General features: G+C 44.7%; 1 protein-coding gene across 8 annotated transcripts in view; it reads right to left on the bottom strand.

Annotated features, from left to right (window-relative positions):
- DHX35 (DEAH-box helicase 35) overlaps positions 1–25,222 on the bottom strand; it is a 193,604-nt gene that overhangs the window by 114,957 nt on the left and 53,425 nt on the right. For 4 of the 8 annotated variants that reach the window (XR_014832321.1, XR_014832323.1, XM_001929022.7 and 1 more), the window contains 9 exons: positions 24,113–24,167; positions 21,059–21,154; positions 18,750–18,844; positions 16,599–16,676; positions 15,036–15,165; positions 11,623–11,704; positions 9,394–9,465; positions 8,227–8,338; positions 360–1,586 (listed from right to left, as the gene is read on the bottom strand). Coding sequence is in view for 3 of the 8 variants with exons in the window: in XM_001929022.7 (XP_001929057.3) it covers positions 1,542–1,586; positions 8,227–8,338; positions 9,394–9,465; positions 11,623–11,704; positions 15,036–15,165; positions 16,599–16,676; positions 18,750–18,844; positions 21,059–21,154; positions 24,113–24,167 (765 nt within the window). In the remaining 5 variants the exon portion in view is untranslated. Of the gene's footprint in view, positions 1–359; positions 1,587–6,771; positions 8,339–9,393; positions 9,466–11,622; positions 11,705–15,035; positions 15,166–16,598; positions 16,677–18,749; positions 18,845–21,058; positions 21,155–24,112; positions 24,168–25,222 lie in introns of those variants that run through there. The other 4 variants (XR_014832319.1, XR_002340163.2, XR_014832322.1 and 1 more) reach the window with 2 other exon arrangements.

Raw genomic sequence — 25,222 nt, 5'->3', positions numbered from 1 at the left:
TGACCTGAGGTTTCACCCCAGGGGGTGAGCATCCTGTACCCTTTCCTCCTCCACCCCAACAGAAGCTCATGAGGACCAGCCCCAGTCTTAGACTTTATAGAAATATTTCTGATCTTTCTCCACAAGGAACCCAAACGGAAGCTGGCAGGAATTTGCATTTCTTTGGGACCTGATTTAAACAGCATCCCATGTCGACTCTAATAAGGTCTGGAGGACATGTGGTCACATGATCTTCCTTTATGGGGTTTCCTGTGTCCATGTGATGCTGCACACCAAGCATCTGAGGTTTCATGGCTCATGTTAAGCCCTGGCTCAGAAGAATTAATCGGACCATCTTAAAACACCACAACAACCATGGATGGGAGGGGATACATTTACTTTAGGTATAAATGTTTACTATTATTAACAAGTTATCACTATTATTTACATGTTTATAAAACAGAAATAAAAATGACATACAGGTTTGGTGCCAAAAGTGGCACACCTGAACTAATATCAGTACAAAAATAAATTTTCAAGCTACGTGTTTTTAAAATAAATGTCATTGAAACAGTAAGGGGAAAACAATCTGGATAGGTCATGGGTTGAAATGCAAACGTCATCACAGCAAAGAAGCCCAGGGGTGACAATGAGACCAGCGCCTGCTGGAACAGCCCCCATCGCAACCCTGCGTTCTCACGAGAGCCCAAGCAAACAAACAAAAGACAAATGTACGCGTTTCGTTCCTGAGCTACAGAAGCTTAGAGCCTCTAAAGTGTTGTGAATTTCTGCTACGGAGGGTCCCGGATGGGGTTTGAGCCAATGAGCTTTCACCAGTGGCATGAGGACACGACATCATATGCAGAGGGAAAGCCAAGCCCACTCATGAAACAGAGAAACCCTGTGCTAACAAAGCACGGCGCACGCGGGTCCTCTCTGTCGGTTGCCAAGCCTTGCAAGTCTCCCGGCCGCAGGCAAACAGGGACCCGGGCAGAGGGAAAACAGTCTCCCAGGCTTGGTCTGGGAGCCCCTGTGCTCATGGACATGCCCCTCGGTGACGCTGGCAGAAATCCGCAGCGTTTCCAGGGTCACAGGCTTTCGGAGATACATGCTCCTTCACACCCTACGGCGAACCTCACTGGGCAACAGAGCCGTGGTCCCAGCAGGGAAAGCGAAGCCAGCCCAGCAAACCCTCTGCTCACCCCACGTGGTGCTTCCGCCTACGGCGGCCCACTCTCCTCCTCATTCCCCACAAAGCCGGGTCACGACTCTGTGCCTGGTCGACACGGCAGGCTGGGTTAGTGAGGATGCTGGATGAGCAAAGAGCATGGTCCTTCCAACTCCTGCAAAGCGGGAGGCCCACCCAGGCACAAACTCCTCCAGGATCCCAGCAAGAAATGTAGGTGCTGAGGGAATGGATGCGAAGGGGCTGTGCACAGGCTGCGGCCCACTGCAGAGCAGCTCAAGGGTCCACGTGAGCCGACGGCGGCTCGCCCAGGCCCTGGCAGGGGGGCGGCAGGTGGAAGAGAGGGCACCCGACAGCCCCTGCAGCTGAGCCCTGCTCACTGGTCCTGGACCTTGGCCCTTTTGGCTTTTAGGGACAGGTGCTGCAAGAGAAGAGTAAACACCATCACTGGGGCTGGTTAGGCAAAGAAAGCACTTCAACACAATCGCCATCTAAGAACCAAATCAAAGCTTCCAATGGTTCACACCTTCTCAGTAAATGCCCTGCCCCTCAGGGGAACAGCTAGGAGGAAAAAAGCCCAAGTGACCAACCAAGGAAGGGGCCTCCAGTAAGCCACACAGACCAAGGCCGGGCCACCACTGCTCAGCCAAGGCCGCAGGGCTCTGCGGGCAGTGGCCAATGAGACTCAGCTCTCCCTGCGCCCCAGCCCACAGGACAGCGGTGCACCCAACACCAGTGCTGCTCAGGGGCCTGGGCTCAGGTCGAAGACCAACTCGAGTTCCCTAGAATTTCTTGAGAGCGGTCAATGGAAGGTATCCTCTCCTTAGGAACAATAAGGAACAACCAATTTAGCGTCTCCTCAGGCAGGAACCTGAGCTCAAGGCCCCTACACTCAGGGAGCCCCACCAAGAGCAATGACATACAGGAAAGGGACACGTCCTAGTGACACGTCTTTCTTTCAAAAATGTCACCCTCTCCAAGTATAAATAACACAGGAAGCATAACATTATAATCATGGTATCAGAAAATAGGATTGGGGGATACAAACATTCTTTACAGTCTAAGTAAAGCCCAAAGAGCTAAAAACTCCCAAATACGCATTTGAGGCACTCTGTGTAGACAGAAGCTTTTAATAAAGAACCTCTGTGCACCGAGGCATTCCCGATACCCCCCTTAACAATCATAGACCCACAAGCAGGAGGTACCCCAGGCGTGCTGCCTTCACACGCAGTGGGTTCTTCACACCAGGAATTCCTAACCCCCCATCTGCCAGCCCAGCAGGCCCGCCAAACCCGCGCATGCTCAGTGCCCAAACCCCTCTCCTCAGTGCACCTACAATGGCCTCAAGACGGTCCTCCCCATCACAGACAGAGAAAGAACACAGGGTACAGAAGACAGCGTGCTGCCAGCACGGCAAGGTGGGTGACTGAGTGAGCAGGACACAGGTCTAGAGCTGCAAGGAGTTCCCTGGTGGCTGAGCAGTTAAGGACCTGGCATCATCACTGCTGTGGCATGGGTTCAATCCCTGGCCTAGGAGCTTCTGCATGCCTCGGGTGCAGCCAAAAATAACAAATAAATAAACAGGTTTTTTTAAGTTTAGTAAATGAGCTGTAAGAAGTCACACTTCCTAACCACTTACGCCTGACAAAGGAACAGTTAATGTGTTCTTGCGAAGGCCCTGGTTAAGGCAGTTTTCCATAGATTCCAAAGATCTCAAAATCAGGGAAAACAATTAAAGACTTGAAAGGCAAATCTCTCAACAGTGTTCGCCACTCTGGCTGCGAGTCTTGCTGAATTTCTCCAAATTCTCTCCTCCTGCACTTCACCTAACGTGACCCTCCAACGAAGGACAGACACCACAGCCTTAGTTTGGGGGTGGGGGGGCGGAAGGATTGGGGGAGGTCATCCCGCCTGTGGGACCATTTTTGGTGCTCATTTCTGAGGAGAATGCTGAATATAAACAGAGCTGACTCTGGACCGTTTCAGGCCTCTTTACAGGGTGAGAGCAACACTCCAAAAACACTGGTAATGGAAAGTCACCAAAGATGCCAGGAATAGAGCTGGGGATGAGGTGTGGGCTGTGGGTGGGCGTGAGGTGCTCAACAAAGGACCATCCACCATCCATGGGCAGCCACTGGAGACCCACGGAGCTTCTTCTGGACAAGTTAACAGCAGAAGTGCCTCTGGGCTGGTTAGTTAAAGAGGGGCCAAGGTTCTGGGGAGGGGGGGAGTCAGGGCTCTCGCCTGCACAATGAGGTTGTCAAACCAGGTGATTTCTGAGGTCCTGCCCCCTTTAAAAACACTCTGATCACAGGCAGTAAGCTGAGTGGAGCTGATGAGCTGAAAAGCAGTCACTTGGAGAAAAGAGACAAATGCAAAAATTGGGGATTGTCATTTTCTTCAAAATTCTGGGGCTGTCTGCTCTTTTAACCTTGCGGGTTTGACCTAAAGAAAGTGCCATTTTGAGCTGAGAAGGGAAAATGACTCTGCTTCTAGGTTAATTCTGTTCTCCAAGAGTCTAAATGAATCTTAGACGACTTCCGCTTTACCTTTTTCTAACTCCTGCATCTTACCGCTCTAACAGGCGCTCTTACAACTGCACCCTTCCCCTTAACTCTAGTTCGCATTTCTAATCACTGCTCTTGCACTTCTGAAGTCTGCTGCTTTCCTCCTGAGAGGTCTGGAGGAAAAAGATTTTCCTTCACTTCAGATTTATTCTTAACAGCCCAATACGGCAGAGACAACACACTGCATTTTTATCAGTCCCTGCAGCTGCTCTCATTTCTAGCTGAAATATCTGGATGAGGATATGTGAAGAATACATAGGTTTGAAATGTTTTTTGTTTGACTGTTTAAGATTTAAATATCCTAAGAGGACTTTACAAGGACAATCTCCCTTGACACTGCCAGAAATGGAGGGGTAGGAAGATCCATCCATTTACAAAGTCACAACTCAAATTAAGAGTTGAGCAAGTGCAATAAATGAGTGAGGCAGGACCGGGGCACCTGGAAAGTGTCATTCACAGCAGGCAGCCATTCTTCAGCCCCTGCTGATTGCTGCCAAGTGGAAACTCAGGCTCAGAAATTCAGCAGATTTAACATTTCTTTAAGAGAAACTTAAAATCCACACTTAATTTGAAACCTCCCCCCTTTTTTTTTTAATTTAGTTTTTTTTTATGCCTGCACCCTTGGCATATGGAAGTTCCTGGGCCAGGGACTGAATCTGAGCCGCAGCTGCGACCTATGCCACAGCTGCAGCAATGCCAGATCCCACTGCGCCAGGCCAGGGATCAAACCTTTGCATCTGCAGCAACCTGAGCTGCTTCAGTCAGATTCTTAACCCACTGCACCACAGCAGGAACTCTGAAATCTCCTCATATTAAAATGTACCAATCAAACCACATTTGGGTTTGAAAACACGGTAGTCTGGTTACAGCCTTGATGAAGTAACAGGTTTTAGTTTCCCTCCCGTGGTAAACAATGGTAAAACTAGACAAAATATCTGAAGCAATCATTTTTGGACATTGGGGAACAGACAGCACAGGGCTGTGATCCTTAACAAAAACGACACACTCCAGGTGAGCTCTATATTCACCCAGGTCTCCACATGGCTCTCCAAACCCTGCCACAGGGAAGTACATCCTAAACGGAGAACGACAGTATAGCTGGGCAGAGGAAACGCAGAGCTGCTGAGGCAGCTGGAATCTGCAGGACGGGGCATCGGAAAGGAGGAGCTCCAGAAACCTACATAGGGCTACCACCCTGAAGTCTCTGGCTGAATATAAAATTGGCTAAATACAAGATTCCATAAGGCTGGCAGATAACAGTTACTGGAGAGTTAGGACCTGACACAGAGGTTCTGGAGGTGTGTACAGTGCTGGAGATACCGGAGTTCTAACCAGCCAGAGCGCAAAGCCCTCACTGAGCATCCCAGGTATTCAGTTACGATATCAAAAAGCCCATGTCTGGACCTTCCCTATAAAGGCTAAAGTCAGGCCTTGGTGGAACTAAACTGATCTGCCAATATTAACTATTTACTAGTAAAAAAACTCAATAGTCTTTAAAGAAAAAAACCAAAATCAACTCTTCACAACAAAGCACCTATAATGTCCAGCATACAACGACAAATTACTAGACAAGAGAAGCAGGAAAATGTGGCTCACAACAAAGTAGAAAAATGGTCTAAAAACAAAATAAACCAGAGGTGACAAAGATGTTGGATTAATGGGCATGTCCTTTAAAGTAGCTATTATAAATATGTTTGACAATTAAAAAAAAAAAAGATGAATGGAATGAGTGAACACAGGGAGACTCTAAACAGAGAGATAAAAACTTAAAAGAAAAACCAAATGAAAATTCTAGAATGGAAAATACGATATCTGAAAATGAATTAACAAAAGATTGAACACTTAAGAAGAACTGACCACTGAACTTGAAGACAGGTCAAAAGGAATTAAAAAAAAAAAAAAAAAGATCAGTCACTGACATGTGGGACAGTATCAAGTGCTCCAATACATATGTAACTGGAGTTCTAAAAGGAGTAGAGATAGATATTGGATCAGAAAAAAATTCGAGAAATAATAATCCCAAATTTCCCAAACATGGTAAAAAAAGAAACATCAGCTCACGGATCCAATAAGATCAATGAACCTCAAGCAGGGAAAAAAGAAAAAAAAAAAAAAAAAAGCACATCATACGTCAAAATGCTAAAAAAAATAAAAAGAAAAGAAAATCTTAAAAGCGCCTAAAGATAAAAGACATATTAAATACAGAGGAATTAACATTAAAAGTGTCTGCAGGCTTCAACAGACTCAATGCAAACCAGATGGCAAAGGCATAAACTTTTAAAGTGTTAAAAGGAAAATGAAAACCAGAAAAAAACCTTTCAACTTACAATTCTATATATACAGAAAAAATATCTTCCAAAAAGGAAAATGATGGAGTTCCCGCTGTGGTACAAGAGGATGGGTGGCATCTTGGGAGTGCTGGGACTCAGTTTGATCCCCAGCCTAGCACAGTGCATTAAGGATCTGGCCCTGCCACAGCTGTGGCTTAGGTCTGATCCCTGGTCCGGGAACTCCTTATGCCAGGGGGTAATCAAAAAAAAAAAAGATGAAATAAAGACAATTTCAGATAAATGAATGCTGAGAGAGCAATTCAACAGCAGGCATCACTAAAAGATATATTAAAGGAAGTTCTTCAGGCTACAGGGAAAAATATCAGCTAGAAACTTGGCATCTACACAAAGGGATGAAGAATGACAGAAATGAAAGATGCATGGGTAATATAAAATACTTTTTTTCTTATGTCTTAATTTCTTTTTTTTTTTTTAAGTTTACTGCTTTTTTTTTTTTTTTTTTTTTTTGTCTTTTTAGGGTCACTCCCGCGGCATTATGGAGGTTCCCAGGCTAGGGGTCTAATCGGAGCTATAGCCACCAGCCTACGCCAGAGCCACAGCAACGCAGGATCTGAGCTGCGTCTATGACCTACACCTCAGCTCACGGCACTGCTGGATCCTTAACCCACTGAGCAAGGCCAGGGATCGAACCCGCAACCTCATGGTTCCTAGTCGGATTCGTTAACCACTGAGCCACAACAGGAACTCCTTTTTTTTTTTTTTTTAAAGTTTACTGTTTTTGTTTTTTGTTTTTTGTTTTTTTTTGTCTTCTCTTGTCGTAATTTCTTTGTGTTTTTTGGAGTAGGGAAATCAATCAGGGTTTATTTATCTACAGAAGAACACAAAATTCGGTTGCATAGCACTGATACCAGTGATATTACCCAAGACTAACAAAGAGATGGCCTTTGGGGTCAAAGGCCAAGAATTTCTTAATTTCTTTAAAAGACAATTATTTAAAACAAAAATAACAGTTAACAGCAGAAACAAAGTATATATAAAAATAATATATAGAATAACATATATAACATGTGGAAAAAATATGTAGAAATAAAATGTATGATAATATATAGAGATAAATTTAGGGCATTACATATGTATAAATAAAATGCATGGCTATGATATATAAAAAAATCATATTCTATATACCTATTCACAGTAACATGTAGAAATAAAATGTATGACCACAGCATTAAGAATGGGATAGAGGAAATTAAATACACTGTTGGAAGTTTCTTACATTATGAGCTGAGTAGTATAATACCAATTCAAGGTCAACTGCAATTAATTAAGGAATGCATCCTATCATCTCAGAGCAATCACAAAAAACACCAGGTAATTCAAAAACAGGCAGTAAAAAAAAGAAGAAAAAAAAGAAAAAAAGCTAAATCAGACTGTAAGAAAATAAACAGCATGATGGCAGACTTAAATCTAACCATATCAACAACTACATAATGTGATTAATACTCAAAAACAACGCAGGTCAAACAGAATGAGTCCACGGGGCTGTATTTAGCTGGGAAGTTTGTTACCTCTGATTTACCTGTTTTCATGCCAGCTTTCCAAATATAGCCACCCCTAAATTAAAAATCTGATCAAAATAACATATGGCCTTTTTTTTCCAAGGAATGGCCATTTTTTGTAACAATGATGACACAACTATGACAGGTCACCTGCTCTATCCTGCTCGTCCTGCAGAGCCTGGGACGGAAGAAGAGCACATACCACACGCACGGTAATGCCAGTGCTCGGCCGCCCCCACCGAGCGCTTAAACCACCTTGGGTCTAAGCTCGCACACGCGTTCACAGTCTTGGTGAGGCAATCTCATCAGAGAGTATCTGTGCTGCTCCCTGTGAACACAGTCCAAAGTGTGACAGAATTTCTTTGGAAATGGTTTAGAAGAGCAGAGGGAGAGAGGAAGATATGTTCTCTTTTTTAAGTTGGAGGGATTTATTTTTAAGTGCATGTCGCCATGAGCAAATGGCAGAGCTTTTACCCAGAAGGGCCTGGGGACCATGGTAATGGCCTTTCATCCTATGTACCTTTGGGGGGGTTGAGCTGGGTGGGCAGCAAATTTAGGACATTACACTGGAAAATACATATATTTAAAAATAGGAAGAGGCGGCCAACAGGTGGTTTGGGGGGACAGACTTGGTTCATCCCTACCGTGCCTTGTTGATAAAAGTGTGGAGCCAGCTCCAACAGCCAAGCAGATTCAATAGCGGTCACGTCTCTCATGTAATACTTGGAGGTCTGTATAACTTCATTGTAGATAACCCTGAAACAAGAAGAAAACAAGCTAATTTCCTAGAGTTTATGATGAGGGTCAGAACCACAACAACTACTAGCGACGACGTGTTTTTTCCCTTTACCTTTAACGGGTATCTACTCGGTGTGCCAGGCACTACACTGAACAAATGCATTCACGCTGCTCACTTGAGCCTCATGACCTGAGTGGATAACAGTGTGCTCATTTCGCAGGAGGTTCGAAGTCCTATGTGATTTCCAGGACATCTTCACTATCAGCACAGGACCTTCTGGATCCTTATGCTTTTATCTACAGAACTCTGAACCGAGCCTAATGACTGTATTAGAAAATGCAGAATTAGAAGCAAAGGCTCACTGATTTTGAAAGTAGCTGGGAATTAACTGTAAAGAGACTCATGGAAACTTGCTAGAGCCATGAAAATATTCTATATTTCATTTAGAGTATGGGTTACAATGGTGCACACAGTTGTCAATACTCTTCCAACCTACATAAATTATACTTCTTCCTTCTATTACAAAAAAAAAAAAAAAAAAAAAAAAAAGCTTACCCAAGGTTGAGGTAACAGATACCAAAGAGGCAAGAAGAGAATTTAAATCCCAAGATTTCAGGAGTGCAGACATCAGAAATAGCTGTCAGTTTCCAGAGCAAAAGTATTATCTCCTTCCTGAAGCCAACCCCGACTCTCTGGCACATGAAGCGCCCACCTCAGCCATCTACCAAGTACATCCCTTTATGAAAGCCTTGCCCCAGGTCCTGGAATCTGTTTGTCTCTCCCTGTCAGGCTGTGAATTCCTCTGCGCACAGCTGTGCCCAGACCAAGGCTAGAGCACCCAGTCCGTGGGTGAACACAAATATGTTTGCTGACTGGACAAATGAGCAGAGAAATAACACAGTTCACTTCAAGAGACCTATGATAGAGCAGAGAGTTTGCAGCCGACTCAGTAGAACAAAGTCAGCAAAGGTGGACTGGGCGCCTGTACTCCAGGAGGTGGGGACCCAGAAACTATGAGAAACAGGCCTTGCCTTCAACGCACTTACAAAGCTAAGGAGCAGGAGGGGCTTACCAGCGGGGCGGCTTCTCGGCGTAGAGGACAGATGCAGGGTGGATGTGCAACTCATGATCATCACGGATAGTCCTGGGGAAGCAGAATAATTATCGCAGGTACATTTTACTATTGCCTTTTGCAGCACGGGGGTGCGGGGGTGCGCACCCTTGGCATATGGAAGTTCCCAGGCCAAGGGTCAAATCAGAGCTATTGCCCCCCGCCTAAGTCACAGTCATGCAGGATCCGAACTGCATCCACGACCTACACTGCAGCTCTTGGTAGCGTCGGGTCCTTAAACCACTGAGCAAGGAGGCCGGGGATCAAACCCGCCTCCTGTCCTTATGGTTACTAGCCCGGTTCCTTAGCACTGAGCCACAATGGGAACTCCTTCAAGAATATATTAAACATTTATAGCAAGACCTTCCCACAGATGTGTTTAATGTCATCAAAAATGCATGCAGATTGTACTTCACACAAACAAAATGACTCCAGCTTCTCTTGTGCCCCTTCTGACCCTTCCCCGCAGCCACCCACAAGTGAAGAATAAATCATGCAAAAAAAGGGAGAAGAAATGCAACATGTGAACATTCAAAAAATGAGTAATTTAGAAATATACTAATCTGCCTCTGTTTGTGTTTATCTTCTGTAGATTCTCTTTCAAGAATTCCCTTGGGGACAGATATATGCGGTTACTTCTATAAACCTTCCTATTAAGCAAAGTTAAGTAGTAAAGATGAAAACTACGGGAGAGATAATAATAGAGGAAAAAAAGAAAGCTCAATATGGAACTAGCTGATTCTCTGAGATAATATTTCAAATTCCAAGTCGGATTTGATTCAATTTAAAAAATATTGACTAAGCACACAAGTACTGGTAAGATGAGCTCACAAGAGAACCTTAAGAAGTTAGGATGCTGCTGCCCATAATTACAGCGTCCTTTGAGGGGCCAGGGCCGTGCGTGTCAAATGCCATGATCCAGCTCATCTCCAGCACTGGAATAAAGCCTGTACCCAGGGTCCTGGCTGTCAGATCAGGGGACTGACACTGAACTTTGTCTCAAGGGAACCGACCACCGTGAAACCTGTTTTTTTTATTGTTGTTGTTGAGGACACTGGGAAAAGAATTTTGTAAATGCTAGTAGAAATGGCTAAGTAATACTCTCAGAGAGAGTGGGGCAATCAAAATGACACCAGGCCTCTCCAGAGCTGCCTCAAATAGGGACCACTCAGGGTTGGGAGGGGGAGCTCACACGATGGGCAAAAGAATCACGACACTGATAGGCTAGAATACTTGGCCTGGGGTAGCAAACGGAACACACTAGAGAGACATGTAAAGTGCTCTACTTCAACCTGTCCAGCTACTAGGATGCTAGATGGAGGAGACCTGGCTGCCAAAAAATAAATAAATAAACAAAAAAGCTCAATGCAATTCTGGAATGTCTGGGACGGTGACCTCCGGTTCACAGGACTGTGATGTCTTCCAAAGGGAAAGAGCTAATGACAATATACAGAGAAAGAAAAGCTGGGAAGGAAGCCTTCTGAGCGCTCCCTTATTAGAGAAGAGAGTGTTACGACCATTGCACTTTAAACAGGCTACAGTAAGTTATGAGACTAAAATGAGCTCAGACATACAAGAGGCAGAGAAAAGTAACAATTCAAAGAACTGGAATAATTCAGTTTGGCGAAAAGAGGGCTCAACTATGTGTAAGGTTTCCCACATCTGAAAATACTAAAGGTTATTGGAGGGCATCACTGATCTGTGATTTTCCTGTGCCGAGAAAATGGAACTGGGAGGGACAGGCTGTCTGTGGCAGTGCAAGGGTTGGCCCACAAGTGAGGAAACACTTGCCAAAATTCAAATGCGGCCACAATGTATCAGGGTAGGTGGTCTTTCTGCAAATCTCTAAAAACACAATCAACTACCCACGGGCAACAGTAACTTCTCTAGGGAAGGACATCTTTAGTGGTTCCTCCTAGTCCTATTATTCTTTTACTAGAATGGAAATATACCAGCCTTCAGACTTGTAACTGCCATCCTCCTACAACATGTGGAAAGGCTGAATATCTGAGAATCATTTCCATAAAGTTAAGATATTTCACTTAAAGCCTACAGCTAACCTCAATGCACGGTACAAATAGAGAAAAATGACTGCATTTCTCTACTTTGCCTGTATATCAGCTTGCTAGGGGATTTGGATCATTTCTAGGATTTCGATGACTTAAATAACTTCACCAAGTATCACGTTACCTATAAACTCCAGTAGAATGAAACCTCGCTGCATTGGCAAAGAATCCGGAAACAATGCACCTCAGAACAGGATCTGGATCTCCTACACAAGGGAGCAAACAGAGTGATGGTTCAGACCTCGCCTGCCCTGTGCTTGGCGTGCTCCGGCCTGTGCTATGAGGCCCATCCCGGGCTGCTGTGAGCCACCTCACACCCGTCCCCTGAACGGATCCCAGCCCAACGCTTCCCGGTGCTGGATGCCTGCCTGGCACCATCGATGGAGGTCCCCACCCTCCCACGACAGCTGCTGAGGGAAGGAGGCCAGACTGTTCCCTGAGCCTGGGCCCCCTAACCCCGCCCTGGGCCACAAGTGACCAGACCAAGGCTGGGGACCAGAACCTACAGAACGCTTCAAAGGCTGGCCACTGACCTCAGGAACTCCTTTTTAAGACAGCATTTTGCAGGAAGGATGTTCCTTCCCTAAGACACAACCTGGGACACTAACACTACAATGTTATTTCTGTGGTTATAACTACAATGTGTAATTCTTCAGATTTTCCAAACATCTCATTTTAATTGGTGTCTGTGCTGCTACAGTAAATATCGTCCAAGGATAAAGACCGCCCATTTATTAGATGACTTTCACAGGATATATCCAAACTATTGTGCAAAGGATAATGCCATCTGTATGGCTTATGACATAACAATATTTCATCAATTCTAAGACTCATTCTTTTTTTACACTTAACTCACGAAAATCAGCATTTATAATTATAATTGGCAGCATTTTTTCTTCTTAACGATACGTAAGATAATGGTTTGTTTTACAAATGATGGTGTCTTAGATCCAATGAAATAGAGCATGTTGGTAAGTTCCCCAAAGGTGGTATAATTTATAAAGCCATCAAGGATGGATGAGATTGTCAGTTTCACTGCACTCTTACCAGCCATGTTTTGGCAAAAAGGTACCCCTTCTTTGACTGTACATTTGATTACTATCTGTATTTCTTTCTTTTGTGAATTTTTCCATCCCACTTCCTTTGTTCATTTATCATCTCGGAAACTAGCTTTTTTTTTTCCTTATATAACCTCATTCTGTAATACAATCGGAGCTGTAGCTGCTGGCCTATACCTCAGCCACAGCAACTCAGGATCCAAGCCACATCTATGACCTGCACCACAGCTCACAGCAACACTGGATCCTTAACCCACTGAGCAAACCCACATCCTCATGGTTGCTAGTCAGATTCGTTTCAGCTGAGCCACAATAAGAACTCCAAGTTTTAATTTTTTGTCTGCTGAAAATATTTTGAACTGTTTTCTTTCTTTTCCTTTAACATGTACAAGTTTTAAGTTTGTATGTAATTTTTGTTTTCATGATTTTCTCTGTTGTTCTTAAGCACAGAACTGATAAATCTCAAATCTGTATTACTAAACACAATCTGATCCTAGATTTAGTCTCTTCTCTTCAATTGCTCAAAAGAAACTTCTATGTAGAATGTGCATTCTTATCAGGTTATCACTACCAAGGTGTAAAACTCAACCGTTTGAGGCGGGGTAGTGGGGATGCTTAGATATTATAATAATTGTGGCCCTCCAGCTCAACCCTACCTTACAAAAGCTTATTCCTTGGTATTTAATTTCCTTCGTTAGTAAGAATCTAAATTTAATGTAACTTTTCTCCAGGATGAGGGGCTGACAATGTGACACACATGAAGAAACAAAGACGAAGGAGTTCCACTCATGGCCCAGGGGTAACAAGCCGGATGGCATCCATGAGGATGCGGGTCAGATCTCTGGCCTCGCTCAGTGGGTTAAGGATCCAGCGTTGCTGTGAGCTGTGGTGTAGGCCAGCAGCTCCAACTCCCATTTGACCCCTAGCCCGGGAACTTCCACATGCCGCAGGTACGGCTCTACAAAGCAAAAAAGAAAGAAAGAAAGAAAAGAAACAAAGACGAAGGCACAAGGTTGTCATCTCTCTGCTGGGCAGTGGCTACCTGATGGGCTTTTCCCCTGTGAGCTCCCTGTTTCCATCGGTGACACCTACTTTACCCAATCACCCAGGTTTCAACTCCTCCCTCTCTGAGCATCTAACGTGCTCCTCTCTCCCTGTGCTTGTCTGCATGGTCCTCCCCGCCCAGTGTGCCCTTTGTGACAGTCTGCTCCGTGGACGCTGCCACCACTCGAGGCCAGCCCCATGGGATTCCTTATCCTTGCACTCCTGCTATGGCCGCCGTCGCTGTCCACCACGACACTCAAATGTCTACAACTGTAACTTCTAAGACAACTGACAATCCTACACTGTGGTGTGAAACTTAACCGTTTGAGGGGGGGTTCACTAGTCCCCTAAGGAGAACCACGTCTTAGTTGTTTATACAAGCAAAGCAAAGCTCTGGAATAAAACTGCCTGAGTTCTGGTTCCGCCACACACTCACTTGTGCGACCCTCAAGCAGCAAGTCACTGGCTGCCGCTCAGCCCCCTTTTCTCATCTGTAGAATGGGAGGACAGCAGCATGTAGTTCACTGGAGTGTTGTGAGCATTAAATGAATTCACATATGAAAACACTCACAACACTGCTGGGCCTATTATAGGTGCTTAGAAATGTGAGCGAGCACGAGTGGGCGCAAGAGTGTGGCAGAGGCCTGGCACACAGGAGGTGTTCAAAAGACAGCTGCTGAAAGACTGCTAAGAGACTGGGTTTCCTGAAAACTGTTTATTAACTAAATAATTCCTCATTACATTCCTTCCTTTGTATAAAAAGCACCTCCTCAAAAGTGTGGGTATGAGCCGCAGAGACCTGGTTCTGCAGGTTACCAGCTGGGTCCTTGAACTCAACCTCTCCCTGGGACCTTACGACGCCTCTGCCAAATGAGGATAACATCACCTACACTTCAGAGCAGGAGATGGAGTAAGAGAAGATCTGCAGAACCCCTGCCATGGTGCAACCTAGTGTCTCCTCAGTGAACAGCAGGCACTGTCACTGCCAAAGGGCACACACTGTGTCTTACACGGCACTTCTGTCTCACCCCAGCGACTGCCTATTCTAAACCCACAGCACTTGCTTTAATAACACCTGTAATTGAAAATAAAATGCAGCTTACATAGAATGGCCATAAATGTCCTTCACTTAAAAGCCTTTTGCAAACCCTACATGAGAAAATTAACCATGTAAGTTACAATGATGTGACTGTTAATGATTCTTAACTGTTGTCAGGGCTTGTTAAATTTTTTTTATTAAGACTAGCCCTCAGAAATAAAAATGGACCTCCTTGGGAAAAAACACGTTACTTCCTTACTTCCACACGCAGCTGGTTACCAACACAGACAGGTCGACATGTGAGCCCAAGAAGGTGCACCGCGCTGCCTCTCACCAGCCTGCACACGGACTCCAAGAGCACAGAAAGGGCGTCACCAGGTGGCAGCTTCGTCTTACCTTCGCTAGATTTCTTGGGCACTTGAAACTTGACAAGAAGCTTTTTCAATTGCTCTCTCACTGTCGCAGCTCTGACGAGACCCTTGTAATTCAGGAAATGCTCCTGGCACCACTGGGAGTTCTTATTGTGCTGCAGGACAGCCCAGACAGGGAGAATGAGGACAGCACAGGAATGTTCTCGACTGAGGCTACATGCTGGGGGTCATTCATTTCTCTGCCCCCATTTGCTTACTCAATGCGACAAGATCTTGAGATTAAAACGGGCCTACGTTGACAACCACACACACACCATCTGCTCTCCAACCTCACTCTCTGCGCTAAAGGGCGAACGAGAACTTATTGACAAGCAGGGCTGTTCTCAACCTTAAACGCCTACAGGAGCGGCAAACTCTCAGAAAGAACCATGTCCCTGCAGGTCTCTGTAATTCAACGGTCCCTCTCTGGCAGGCTTGAGTCTGACTAACAGGCAAGTAATATGACCCTTGCCAAGTTAGAAATAACTTGCAAATTACTATTATTCATCCCAAAGTATGATTTTTCTACCAACGCACTTAATCCGGTTTTATATTCTTAGGTATGATCATTACGTCTTAAACTAGTGTTGTGGGAACGCATCTCTGGAATTATAAACCAGGTGGGAAAGTGTTTTAAATAAGAAAATATAATTCAAAGGGGACTTTCTCAGAAGGCAACTCTAGAATAAGGCAATGTACCCTGGACCCACACTGGTGGAGGATGTTACAGATGCTACATTGTGCTTACACAAATCCAGAATTAACAATCTTAATAAAAGACTGGGTTTTCTGAAAACTGTTTATTAACTAAATAATCTCCCTCCAAATCTCTGGTAAAACAAAAACTTAGTATCTCCTCTTCTAAGAAATTATTTAAGAAATAAAGACACTAAAATCTGAAATGTCCCATTTCTTCATTACATTCCTTCCTCTGTATAAGAAGTTTCTTTTCTCATTGTTTGCATCATCTTTAGATCTCTCTTTTTAGCAATTTTTAGTGAGGACTGTAAGTCACATTATTTGCTCGTGGTTTTCCAGGCTACTAAGGACTATGAAAACTACCATCACCTCTGGCCAAATATGGATAGGGTAGGTGAATACACAGCAATCCCTGCCTCAATGTCTCCTCCCAGCCTGCCTAACAGCAGGAGCAGTGGGGGCGAGGTGAAAACTCAAATTCACGTAGACAGCTTTGAAGATTCAAAACTACAAGTTATTCTCCACCTCACTGATTTGTAGAAAATGTACCAGAACCCTCCATTCGAATGTTGGACAGCACTGTCCAGCAACACAGGGTGGGTGTGAGACAGGGTGAGGAGAGCGTGGCCGAGAGAGGCTGAGCCGCTGGCCGGCTGCTGGAGGCCCCTTCTCTAGGCGGCGGAAAGCGAGAAGCCACCTCCGATTAGAAGTCCTGGCCATAATCTAATAGGAAAAGAGAGGGCTCTCTGGGCTATTCTTTTATGAACTGTACGTCCAGAACCCTCACTCCTAGATCGCCTCCCGTGGGTGGGAACACCGAGGGGGCCTTGTGAGGGGCAGCTGTGCTTACTTTGATAAATGCTTCGTATACGTTGAGCATGGTAAGATGATCGCCCTCCTCCACAGCAAATTTTCGGTGCACTCGGATCTGGAAAGAATAAAGCAGCGTTCAGAAGTCGACTCCTCTGAGCCACCTGTCCTGGAGGGAACATTTACAATGAATAGCTCATGCTCACAGAGTCAGAAAGACCTGGTCTATACCACTCTGGCTGTGCTGTTCCCCAAAAGGCCTCCCATTGGTCACTTAACCTCTCTCAGCCTCAATTTCCCTACCTATAAAACCTGGATATTAAACTCATCCATCAAGACTGCCGTGGCATTAAGATAATCCACTACAAAGTACCTGGCACAGGTATTAGATAAATGTTAGTGTTCTTGTCTCTCTCCTCTTCTGTCCAGTCAATATCATCTCTTTCAGAAGAACTCCCAGCCCCTAAACAGAGGGCAAGCTCCAGGAGGGCAGGGGGGCCGACTGTCTGGAGCACAGAAGATACCCTATGTTCCTAGGCTACCACGAGCTGTGCAGTCCTTTCAGACCCCGTCCCTAAGTTCTTCTTTCTGTGAGATCTTGGGCAAGTTCATCTGCTCCCATGCGTTCTAGGAGCAGCATATCCAAGATACATACACGTTCACACATATACTGACTTCAGAATTTTCTCCTTGCATCAAATACTACATAATGAATCTTGTTCCTTCCTTCCGCTCGTACAAGATATTTACTGAGCATCTACTACAGACCAGGCACTGTTCTATGCAACTGGGATATAACAGTGAATATAACGGCGGTGGGAGAAAAACAACAACAAGATAAGCTGACAGGCGTTCCTGTTGTGGCTCAGTAAAAGTGACTAGGATCCAGGAGGATTCGCGTTCAATCCCTGGCCTCGCTCAGTGGGTTAAGGAGCCAGTGTTGCCACAAGCTGCAGTGTAGGTCGTAGATGCAGCTTGGATCTGACGTTGCTGTGGCTGTGGTGTAGGCCGGCAGCTACAGCTCCAATTTGACCCCTAGTCTGGGAACCTCCATATGCCACAGGTGCGGCCCTAAAAGGAAAAAAAACAAAAAACAAAAAGGAAAAGTAAACAAAATATATAGAGATGTGAGGTGGTAAGAAGTACTAGAGGAGAGAAACAGAGCAGGGGCTGGGGTGGGAGGGATGGGCTACGCTACAGTTTTAGATAAAGTGTTAGAAGAACTTCCCTTTCCTCGTCTTAAAAATGAGTTTGTTCTGAGGCAGGATCATTACAAAGGCTAACAGAAAAGCAAACAAACAAACAACAGAACCATCCAGGCATGAAAATTTCATCTGAAGTTATACAACTGTCAGGGAAGATAATAACATCCATAAGAAAATTTCTCATCTCCCTGCTACATTCAGCTCTCTGCTTCTGCTTCTCTGACTCTTCCAGAAGGAACTGGCTCTGAGTTCACCCCTGACCTCCCTCCAGGAGGAACATCACCTACCCAGGGCTCCTCCAGGGCTCCTCAATATCTACCTTTTTTTTTTTTTTTTTTAAATGATCAAAAAAGAAGACAGTTCCATAAGCTCAAGAGGAACTGAGGTAATTTTCTTCACTAAAGCAATAATGACAGTCTTGCAGATTATATAGTCCTATATGGATAAACACATTATGAGGAACTGAGGCAAAACACTGGACTATGTTGCAGTCAGACCTGATCTGATGCCAGCGGCCAAATCCCAAAATGTATAAGTTTAATTGAGTTTACAATGCTGTGTTAGTGTCCGGTGTACCTCAACACTGTAACTTCTCGGTCTTTCCAGAGTTCACTCTTTTAGTCGGCACCAATGCCGCCAAGGTTGCTTCCAGAGCAGCCTCATAAAAGAAAACTTCCCTTACGGCAAAGTCAGGAGGACAACGGTTAAGACAACTCCTCAGTTCTGGCTGTGCAACCATGAATAAGTTACCTAACATTTCTGTGCCTCTATTTCTAAAAATGATTACAGGAGTGCCTCCCTCTCAGCTTTACGGTGCAGACAGTATGAAATGATGCATGTAAACTATCTGGCACAATGTCAGGTACACAGTTAACATGGAAAACGTAAGCTGCTCCGTCACCAGCAGTTCCTGGGCAATTTTAACAAAGGGAAGCCCAGAGTGAATGAGACGCATAGGAACAGCTTGGGGAAAAAATCGGACTTACAGCCTGAGACTTTTGGTTTGAGGGAACCACGAAGATATTCTGGATCTGCATCATGGCTGCAATGCTTAGAATTTCCTGAGAACATCCAAAATTCCCTGTAAAATAAAAGGCATGTTCGAGCTCAAACATAACAATGTGTCAAGGAGAAGTAAAAGACGTTTTTCTGGAATTCTCCTTGCACCACACTGTAAACTAAGACCATGTATTTATACATAGCTTGATTTTTAGAGCTTATAACACATAAACACATTTCCTTCTGCCAAATGGAATGTCCTATATATGGTCCAGGGGACCAGAGGTCTGGAAGGACTGCTAGAAAGGAGGCGCTATTCCAGTCTGCAGCCCCGAGACTGCAGGGGGCCGGCCTGGCCCCATCACTAGGGCATGGCAGCTCCACACCTGCTCCCTACTCCCTGTGTGGACACCTAGAATCCTGGCAGAAAGCTGGAGAGGGAATGGGGGCAGGGACTGGGCTGTGTCCCTTCTGCTATCTCTCTGCCCCTGGACCGTTCTAAGAGGTGGCCTCCCTCTCAGTGGGGCTCCTTTCACCGGAAGCCTGAGGTATCACTAGACCAGGGAAGCAAGCTGTGGGCTGTTGCTGCTGCTGCTGGCATGTGAGCATGGAGCCTGCAGCCTCAGCCCTCCAGGACATTAGACAGTGAGCTCAAACCACACTGCGGGCTTCCCCACAGCCTCTGGCCTCATGAAAGATGCTCTGCCTCAACCCCAAACACAGAATCCTGTTTGCCAGTGTAAACCTGGCTGCTCAAAGCACAACTACAGCTAAGCTGCAGCATGCTCAGTCTGAAATACAGGTTTGCTGATTGTCAGTGAATGTGGAAATTAGCCAAAAGCAAGAAAAAGATTAGTATTTCCCTTTGCTGGAAGACTGGGCGATGAGGGCAGCACAGGGAGGTTGTGTGACAAACGACAGTCTCTACATGATTTTGATTTCTAAGTATGAGAAGATCTCCAGGTTATGCACTTCTTATCCTTTAACTCATATTCTCACAAAAATCTGAAGGTGTTGGAGAAGTTGGGACCCTTGTGAGCTGGTGGTGGGAACACAAAAGGGTGTAGCCACTGTGGCAAACGGTATGGTGATTCCTCAAAAAAATCAAACATACAATTATGAGATGATCCAGCAATTCCACTCCAAGTATATACCCCAAAGAAGTGAATGAAAGGGACTCAAACAAATACTTGTACACCAATGTTCACAGAAGCATGATTCACAACAGCCAAAAGGTGGACACTCCTTAAGTGTCCACCAACAGATGAATGGTGTATCCACACAATGGAATACTATTTAGCCTTTAAAAAAAAAAAAAAGAAAACTCTGGAGTCCCATCATGACTCAACAGAAACGAATCTGACCAGCATCCATGAGGATTCAGGTTCGATCCCTGGCCTTGCTCAGTAGGTTAAGGATCCAGTGTTGCCATGAGCTGTGGTGTAGGTTGTAAAAGCAGCTCCGACTCCACATTGCTGTGGCTGCGGCGTACGTCAGCAGCTATAGCTCCAATTCGACCCCTAGTCTGGGAACCTCCATGTGCCATGGGTGCAGCCCTAAAAAGACAATAAAATAAAATAAAATAAAATAATAAACCTCTGACACATGCTATAGCATGGATAAGCCTTGAGGATATTATACCAAGTAAAAAAGCAGGTCACCAGAGACAAATACTGTATGATTCTACTTATATGTGGTTCCTATAACAGTCAAATTCATAGAGACAGAGAACAGAACAAGAGCTGGAGAGGCTGGGGGAGGAGAGAATGGGGAGTTAGTATTTAACGGAAAAAATGAAAAAGTTCTGGAGATGGATGACGGTAATGGTTGAACAACAATATGAATATATTCAATGCTTAGAACTGTACACTGTAAAATGATTACAATGGTAAATTTTATGTTATTTTTACTACACATTTAAAAAAAAAAAGTCCCTGTTTAAAAAAAAATCAGGAGTTCCCTGGTGGCACAGAGGGTTAGGGATCTGGCATTGTCACTGATGTGGCGTAGGTTTGATTTCTGGCCTGAGAACTTCCATGTGCTTTGGGTACAGTCCACTAAAAAAAATAAATAAATTTTAAAAAAAATCGTGTCAGTACTAGACCCACAGGAAACCAACAAAAGAGTTTACTGAATTAATAATGACTGACATTGAGTCACAAGCTAACAACATGCCCCAAACAAGGCAGCTTTATCTACTTAAAGGTACTGTGTCCTCTTCCCCAGGGTGCACAGAATTTGGGAAACAACTCCCCTGGCAAAATAAAATCAAGGAGAACTGTTGGTTTCAACCTACCTGATTCAAGGAGCATTTTTGCAAACATGGGATTCAAAGGAAACTCTGCAATTCTCATGCCAAGCGGTTCAGTTAGGCGACAGTCTTTGTCCAGACCTGCCGTGAGAACAACGAAAAGCAGTAGGTCTGTACCACTGTGCTGGAAGATGTACAGTTGTTGAGAGAATAAAAGATGCTGTAAGCTGATCAAAGGCATCCAAGAGATGAACTGTGCACTACCAACACAAACCTGACCCAGGGAGCTGCTACAATAAAAGGAGTGCTCTCCTCAGAGCTCTCGACTACTCAGTTTTGAAGAACTGATACTTCCAATGGCTTCTATGCCAAGACGTGGTAACAAGGAAATGGCCCTGCAGCCCCCTCCTGGCCCCACTCTTCCCCAGAGACTGCTCTTTCCACGGGCCCAACAACCAGATGGGGTCGGAACACAAAGAGACTTTCCTTAGGGTCTCCACCAGCCTTGACTCTGCTTCCCACCGCTCCCTGGAAACACTCTTCCCCAGCTGCCATGACCCCCACTCTTCGGCTTGTCTGCCGGCTCTCCTGCTGTTCTCTCATCACCTGTGGACCTCTCCATGGTCAGGCCCCGGCAAGCCACAGATGCCCCAGGACGGCACCTTGTCCCCTTGTTCCCCTCACGCTTTGTGAGCAATTACAAAGCTGAGGATTCTGAGCCTCAACTTGAGCCCAGATCTCCCTCTGCTGCCAACACCAGAGCTGTTTATCCAATTGCCTCCTGGGCAGTTTGCTGAACTGGGTCGACTCCTTGAATTCCCCACATCCCTCCTTGCCTCCTTACCACCAGCCAATTTCCAGGTAGTGGGCTCCCAAGAGAGAGACTACTGTTTTACAACGGGTTAGACTATCCCCAAGAAGGAGCATTAAAACACCTGCTGCAGAGCTCAGGGTAGGACAGAAAAGATCATTTTCTCCTCTGTTCTCATACAATAGTCTCTTTAAAGGTGATAATTCAGCTTATAAATAAATTGAGTGTTTCTCTCTACCTTTTCCAACTTATTTAGGGCAGTGAAGAAATTAAAAATATTTTCAATTTCATTCTGTTTGGAGGAAAATCAGTCCAAATCAAACACTTCCGTGTAGTCAAGGTTTTCCCTACACGTTACAGATGATCCCAAGAGCCCCTGCTTTCAGGTCCCTATTACATGCTTGAGAACAGGGGCTGGAAACCTCTTCTGGCACATACATACTCACTTGGGGCTGACCTGATGTAGACCCTACAGGCCTTTCAAATCACCACAGACTTAAATCCGTAACTGGCTCTTCCTTCACAGGGAAGTACCATAAATACAAGCAATGAAGATGGACCCCTCCTTCACCCTCTACAAAAAACCAACTCAAAATGGGTCATGGACCTACTCAAGGTAAGACCTACAATTATAAAAACTCTCCCAAGAAAACCTAGGAGAGATCCTCATGCCCAAGGCTTATTAGGTAATGATTTTTTAGATAAGACACCAAAAATACAACCGACAACAACAAAATACATAAATTGAACAAGGTGAAAACAAAACTTTTGTATGAAAAACACCATCGAGAAAGTGAAAAGCCAACCCACAGCATGGGAGACCTATTTACAAATCACAGAGCTCCTAAGAAACATGTATCCAGAGTACATTAAGAACTCCTCCAACTTCACAATAAAAAGACAACACCCCAAGTAAAAGTGGGCAAAGGATTTGAAGAGACATTTCTCCAAAGAAGACACATAAATGGCCAATAAGCATATGAAAAGATGCTCCACATCATCTGTCACTAGGGAAATACACATCGAAACCACAAGATTCCCCCACTTCGTAACCCCTTGCATGGCTACAGTGCAGAAGACGGGTAGTAACAAGCACTGACAACCTGTTACGTGGAGAAGCTGGAACCCTCGTACACGCTGGCAGGAATTTCCACTAAAAAACTTGTACATTATTTATATTCACCAAAAAGGGATAACAACCCAAATGTCAGTCAACTAATGAAAGGATAAGAAGAAAATGTGGTACATGGCTACAATGGAATATTATTCAGCAATAAAAAGAAATTAAGTATCAATAAGTGCTACAACATAGTTAAATCTTGAAAACACCACTGGCGTGAAAGAAGCCAGTCACAAAAGACCACATATTATAAGATTCCATTTCTGTGAAATATCCAGAATAGGTACATCTGAGGAGACAGAAAGCAGATGAGCAGCTGCCTAGGCGGGAGGAGAGGGGAGGGAATGAGGGGTAAGTGCCGACGGGCTCAGGGCTTCTTTCTGGGTGATGAAAATGTTCTAAGCATTCCAAACTTGGTGCAGTGGTTGCACAAGCCTGTAAATACACTAAAAAGTACTGAATCGTATCTTTTAAATGGGTGAATTATATACACCTCAATAAAAATCTTAAGGAAAGAAGGAAGGAAGGGAGAGAGAAAAAGAAAAGAACCTCAAAGAACAAAACCTTCACTGAAACTTAACATCAAGCTGGACATTATCTTCACCCGGGACAACGTTCACAGAAAAGACACTTCCTGAAGAGATGAACTCAGGCTATACTTTTCTCTATCTTAAGGTAAATACCACATTTTCAAACAATAGGAGAACAGAATTTCCTCCATAATGTGGTGCTTCCTTGCCCAAACAATACCACAGGCCAGTATCCTATCCAGTTCTCCTCAGGGAACTGCAGGAATGGAAGGAACAGGGGATGGGGACAAAACACTGAGCCCGATTTCGGGATGGGGTCGGGGACAGAGAAGAAGGCCCAGGGAGGCAACGGCTGAAATACTGGTGGAGGATCTTCCCCATGTCTCTTGGGAATGGAGCCGGAGCATGGCTACTAAGAGCTGTGGTGACTGACATGCTTTATAATTCATGGTCATGCCTGGACTTCATGAGCTCATCAGGTCCCACTTTCTTATTTCCATAAACCCAAGTGTCACTAAGTGGATTATACGTGTGGAGAGAACCAATCCCACCCCTGAGATACTAAGAGCCCTAGAATTAATATAACTCAACTAATATGATAAACAGATAAGAAAACACATAATAAGAGACAGGCATACCTCCCAGAGCATAGAGTAACTCCAGTGCTTGAACCATCGACTGAGCCGGCGGGGGCTGTAAAAAACATAAAAGCCCTCCTAAGTTAATTTCATCAGGTAGTGGCCATAACAGTGTGATTATTTCCCGCTCAAATCTTCTCTTCCCTCTAACTGGCCCATACTTCCCAACCTCCAGCTTCTACTCATGATGTTAGTGCTCCTTGAAAAGTCCTTCCTCTCCTTCTCAGCACCCTTAGTACCATTTGGTCTTTAATCTCAGCTTGATTAAACACTTCTTTTGAAGCTTTCGCTCACGTTCCCCTCCATCACAAGTGATAGGTTCTTACTTTGAACTACCTCCTAGCTTTCCCTAAAGTCTCATCAAACATTTCTGATTTTTACTTCAGAGTCTCAACTTTCTAAGAAGCCCCATGACACTACAGTGCTGATGGGTGATTCATCTCTGCATCACCCAGACCCCCCCCTCCCAAGCCCTGTGCAGGGGGTAACTGACATCAGTTGAGTCTGAATTTCTGAAAATAACAGAGAATGCTAGACTCTCTGCCAAGTAAGGCAAAGCTGATATTGTGACCTTCGGTCTGACTCTCTGATCCTCACCAGGTTTGTTCCTTCCATGAATCTTTGCCGACCATCTACTAAGTGCTAAGCAGTATTACTATTGCTTTCTAAATTATTTCATCTATGAGCCACATAGTCAATTCAGAGTCCTTTTGCTAACTGCGAATTTTTCCCCCTAAATGCACTGACAACAAATGCCTTTTAAAGTACAACAAAAGAATCACACTGTCTTAGCTCAATTTTACAGATGAGGAAAATGAATAATAAAAAATAAAAGACATTTGAACAAGATCATAGAGGTGGTTGGTGGCAAAGTCAGAGATTGAACTTGGGTCTCATTCTCTCCAATCTACCCCACCCATTGACCGCCAAGGTCAAAGCTGTACTTTTTTTGTTTTTGTTTTTGTTTTGTTTCGTTTTTTGTCTTTCTAAGGCCGCACCAGTGGCATACGGAGATTCCCAGGCCAGGGGTCCAATCAGAGCTACAACCACCGGCCTACACCAGAGCCACAGCAATGCCAGATCCGAGCCTCATCTGTGACTTACACCACA

Source organism: Sus scrofa, chromosome 17 (assembly GCF_054392235.1).
Source record: "Sus scrofa isolate SSC_HxYL_T2T_F1_AM1 chromosome 17, Sscrofa_HxYL_maternal_Yorkshire_Landrace_v2.0, whole genome shotgun sequence".
Taxonomy (NCBI): domain Eukaryota; kingdom Metazoa; phylum Chordata; class Mammalia; order Artiodactyla; family Suidae; genus Sus; species Sus scrofa.
The sequence above is the reverse complement of the archived record's forward strand: the minus strand, read 5'-3'. Positions and strand labels throughout refer to the sequence as shown.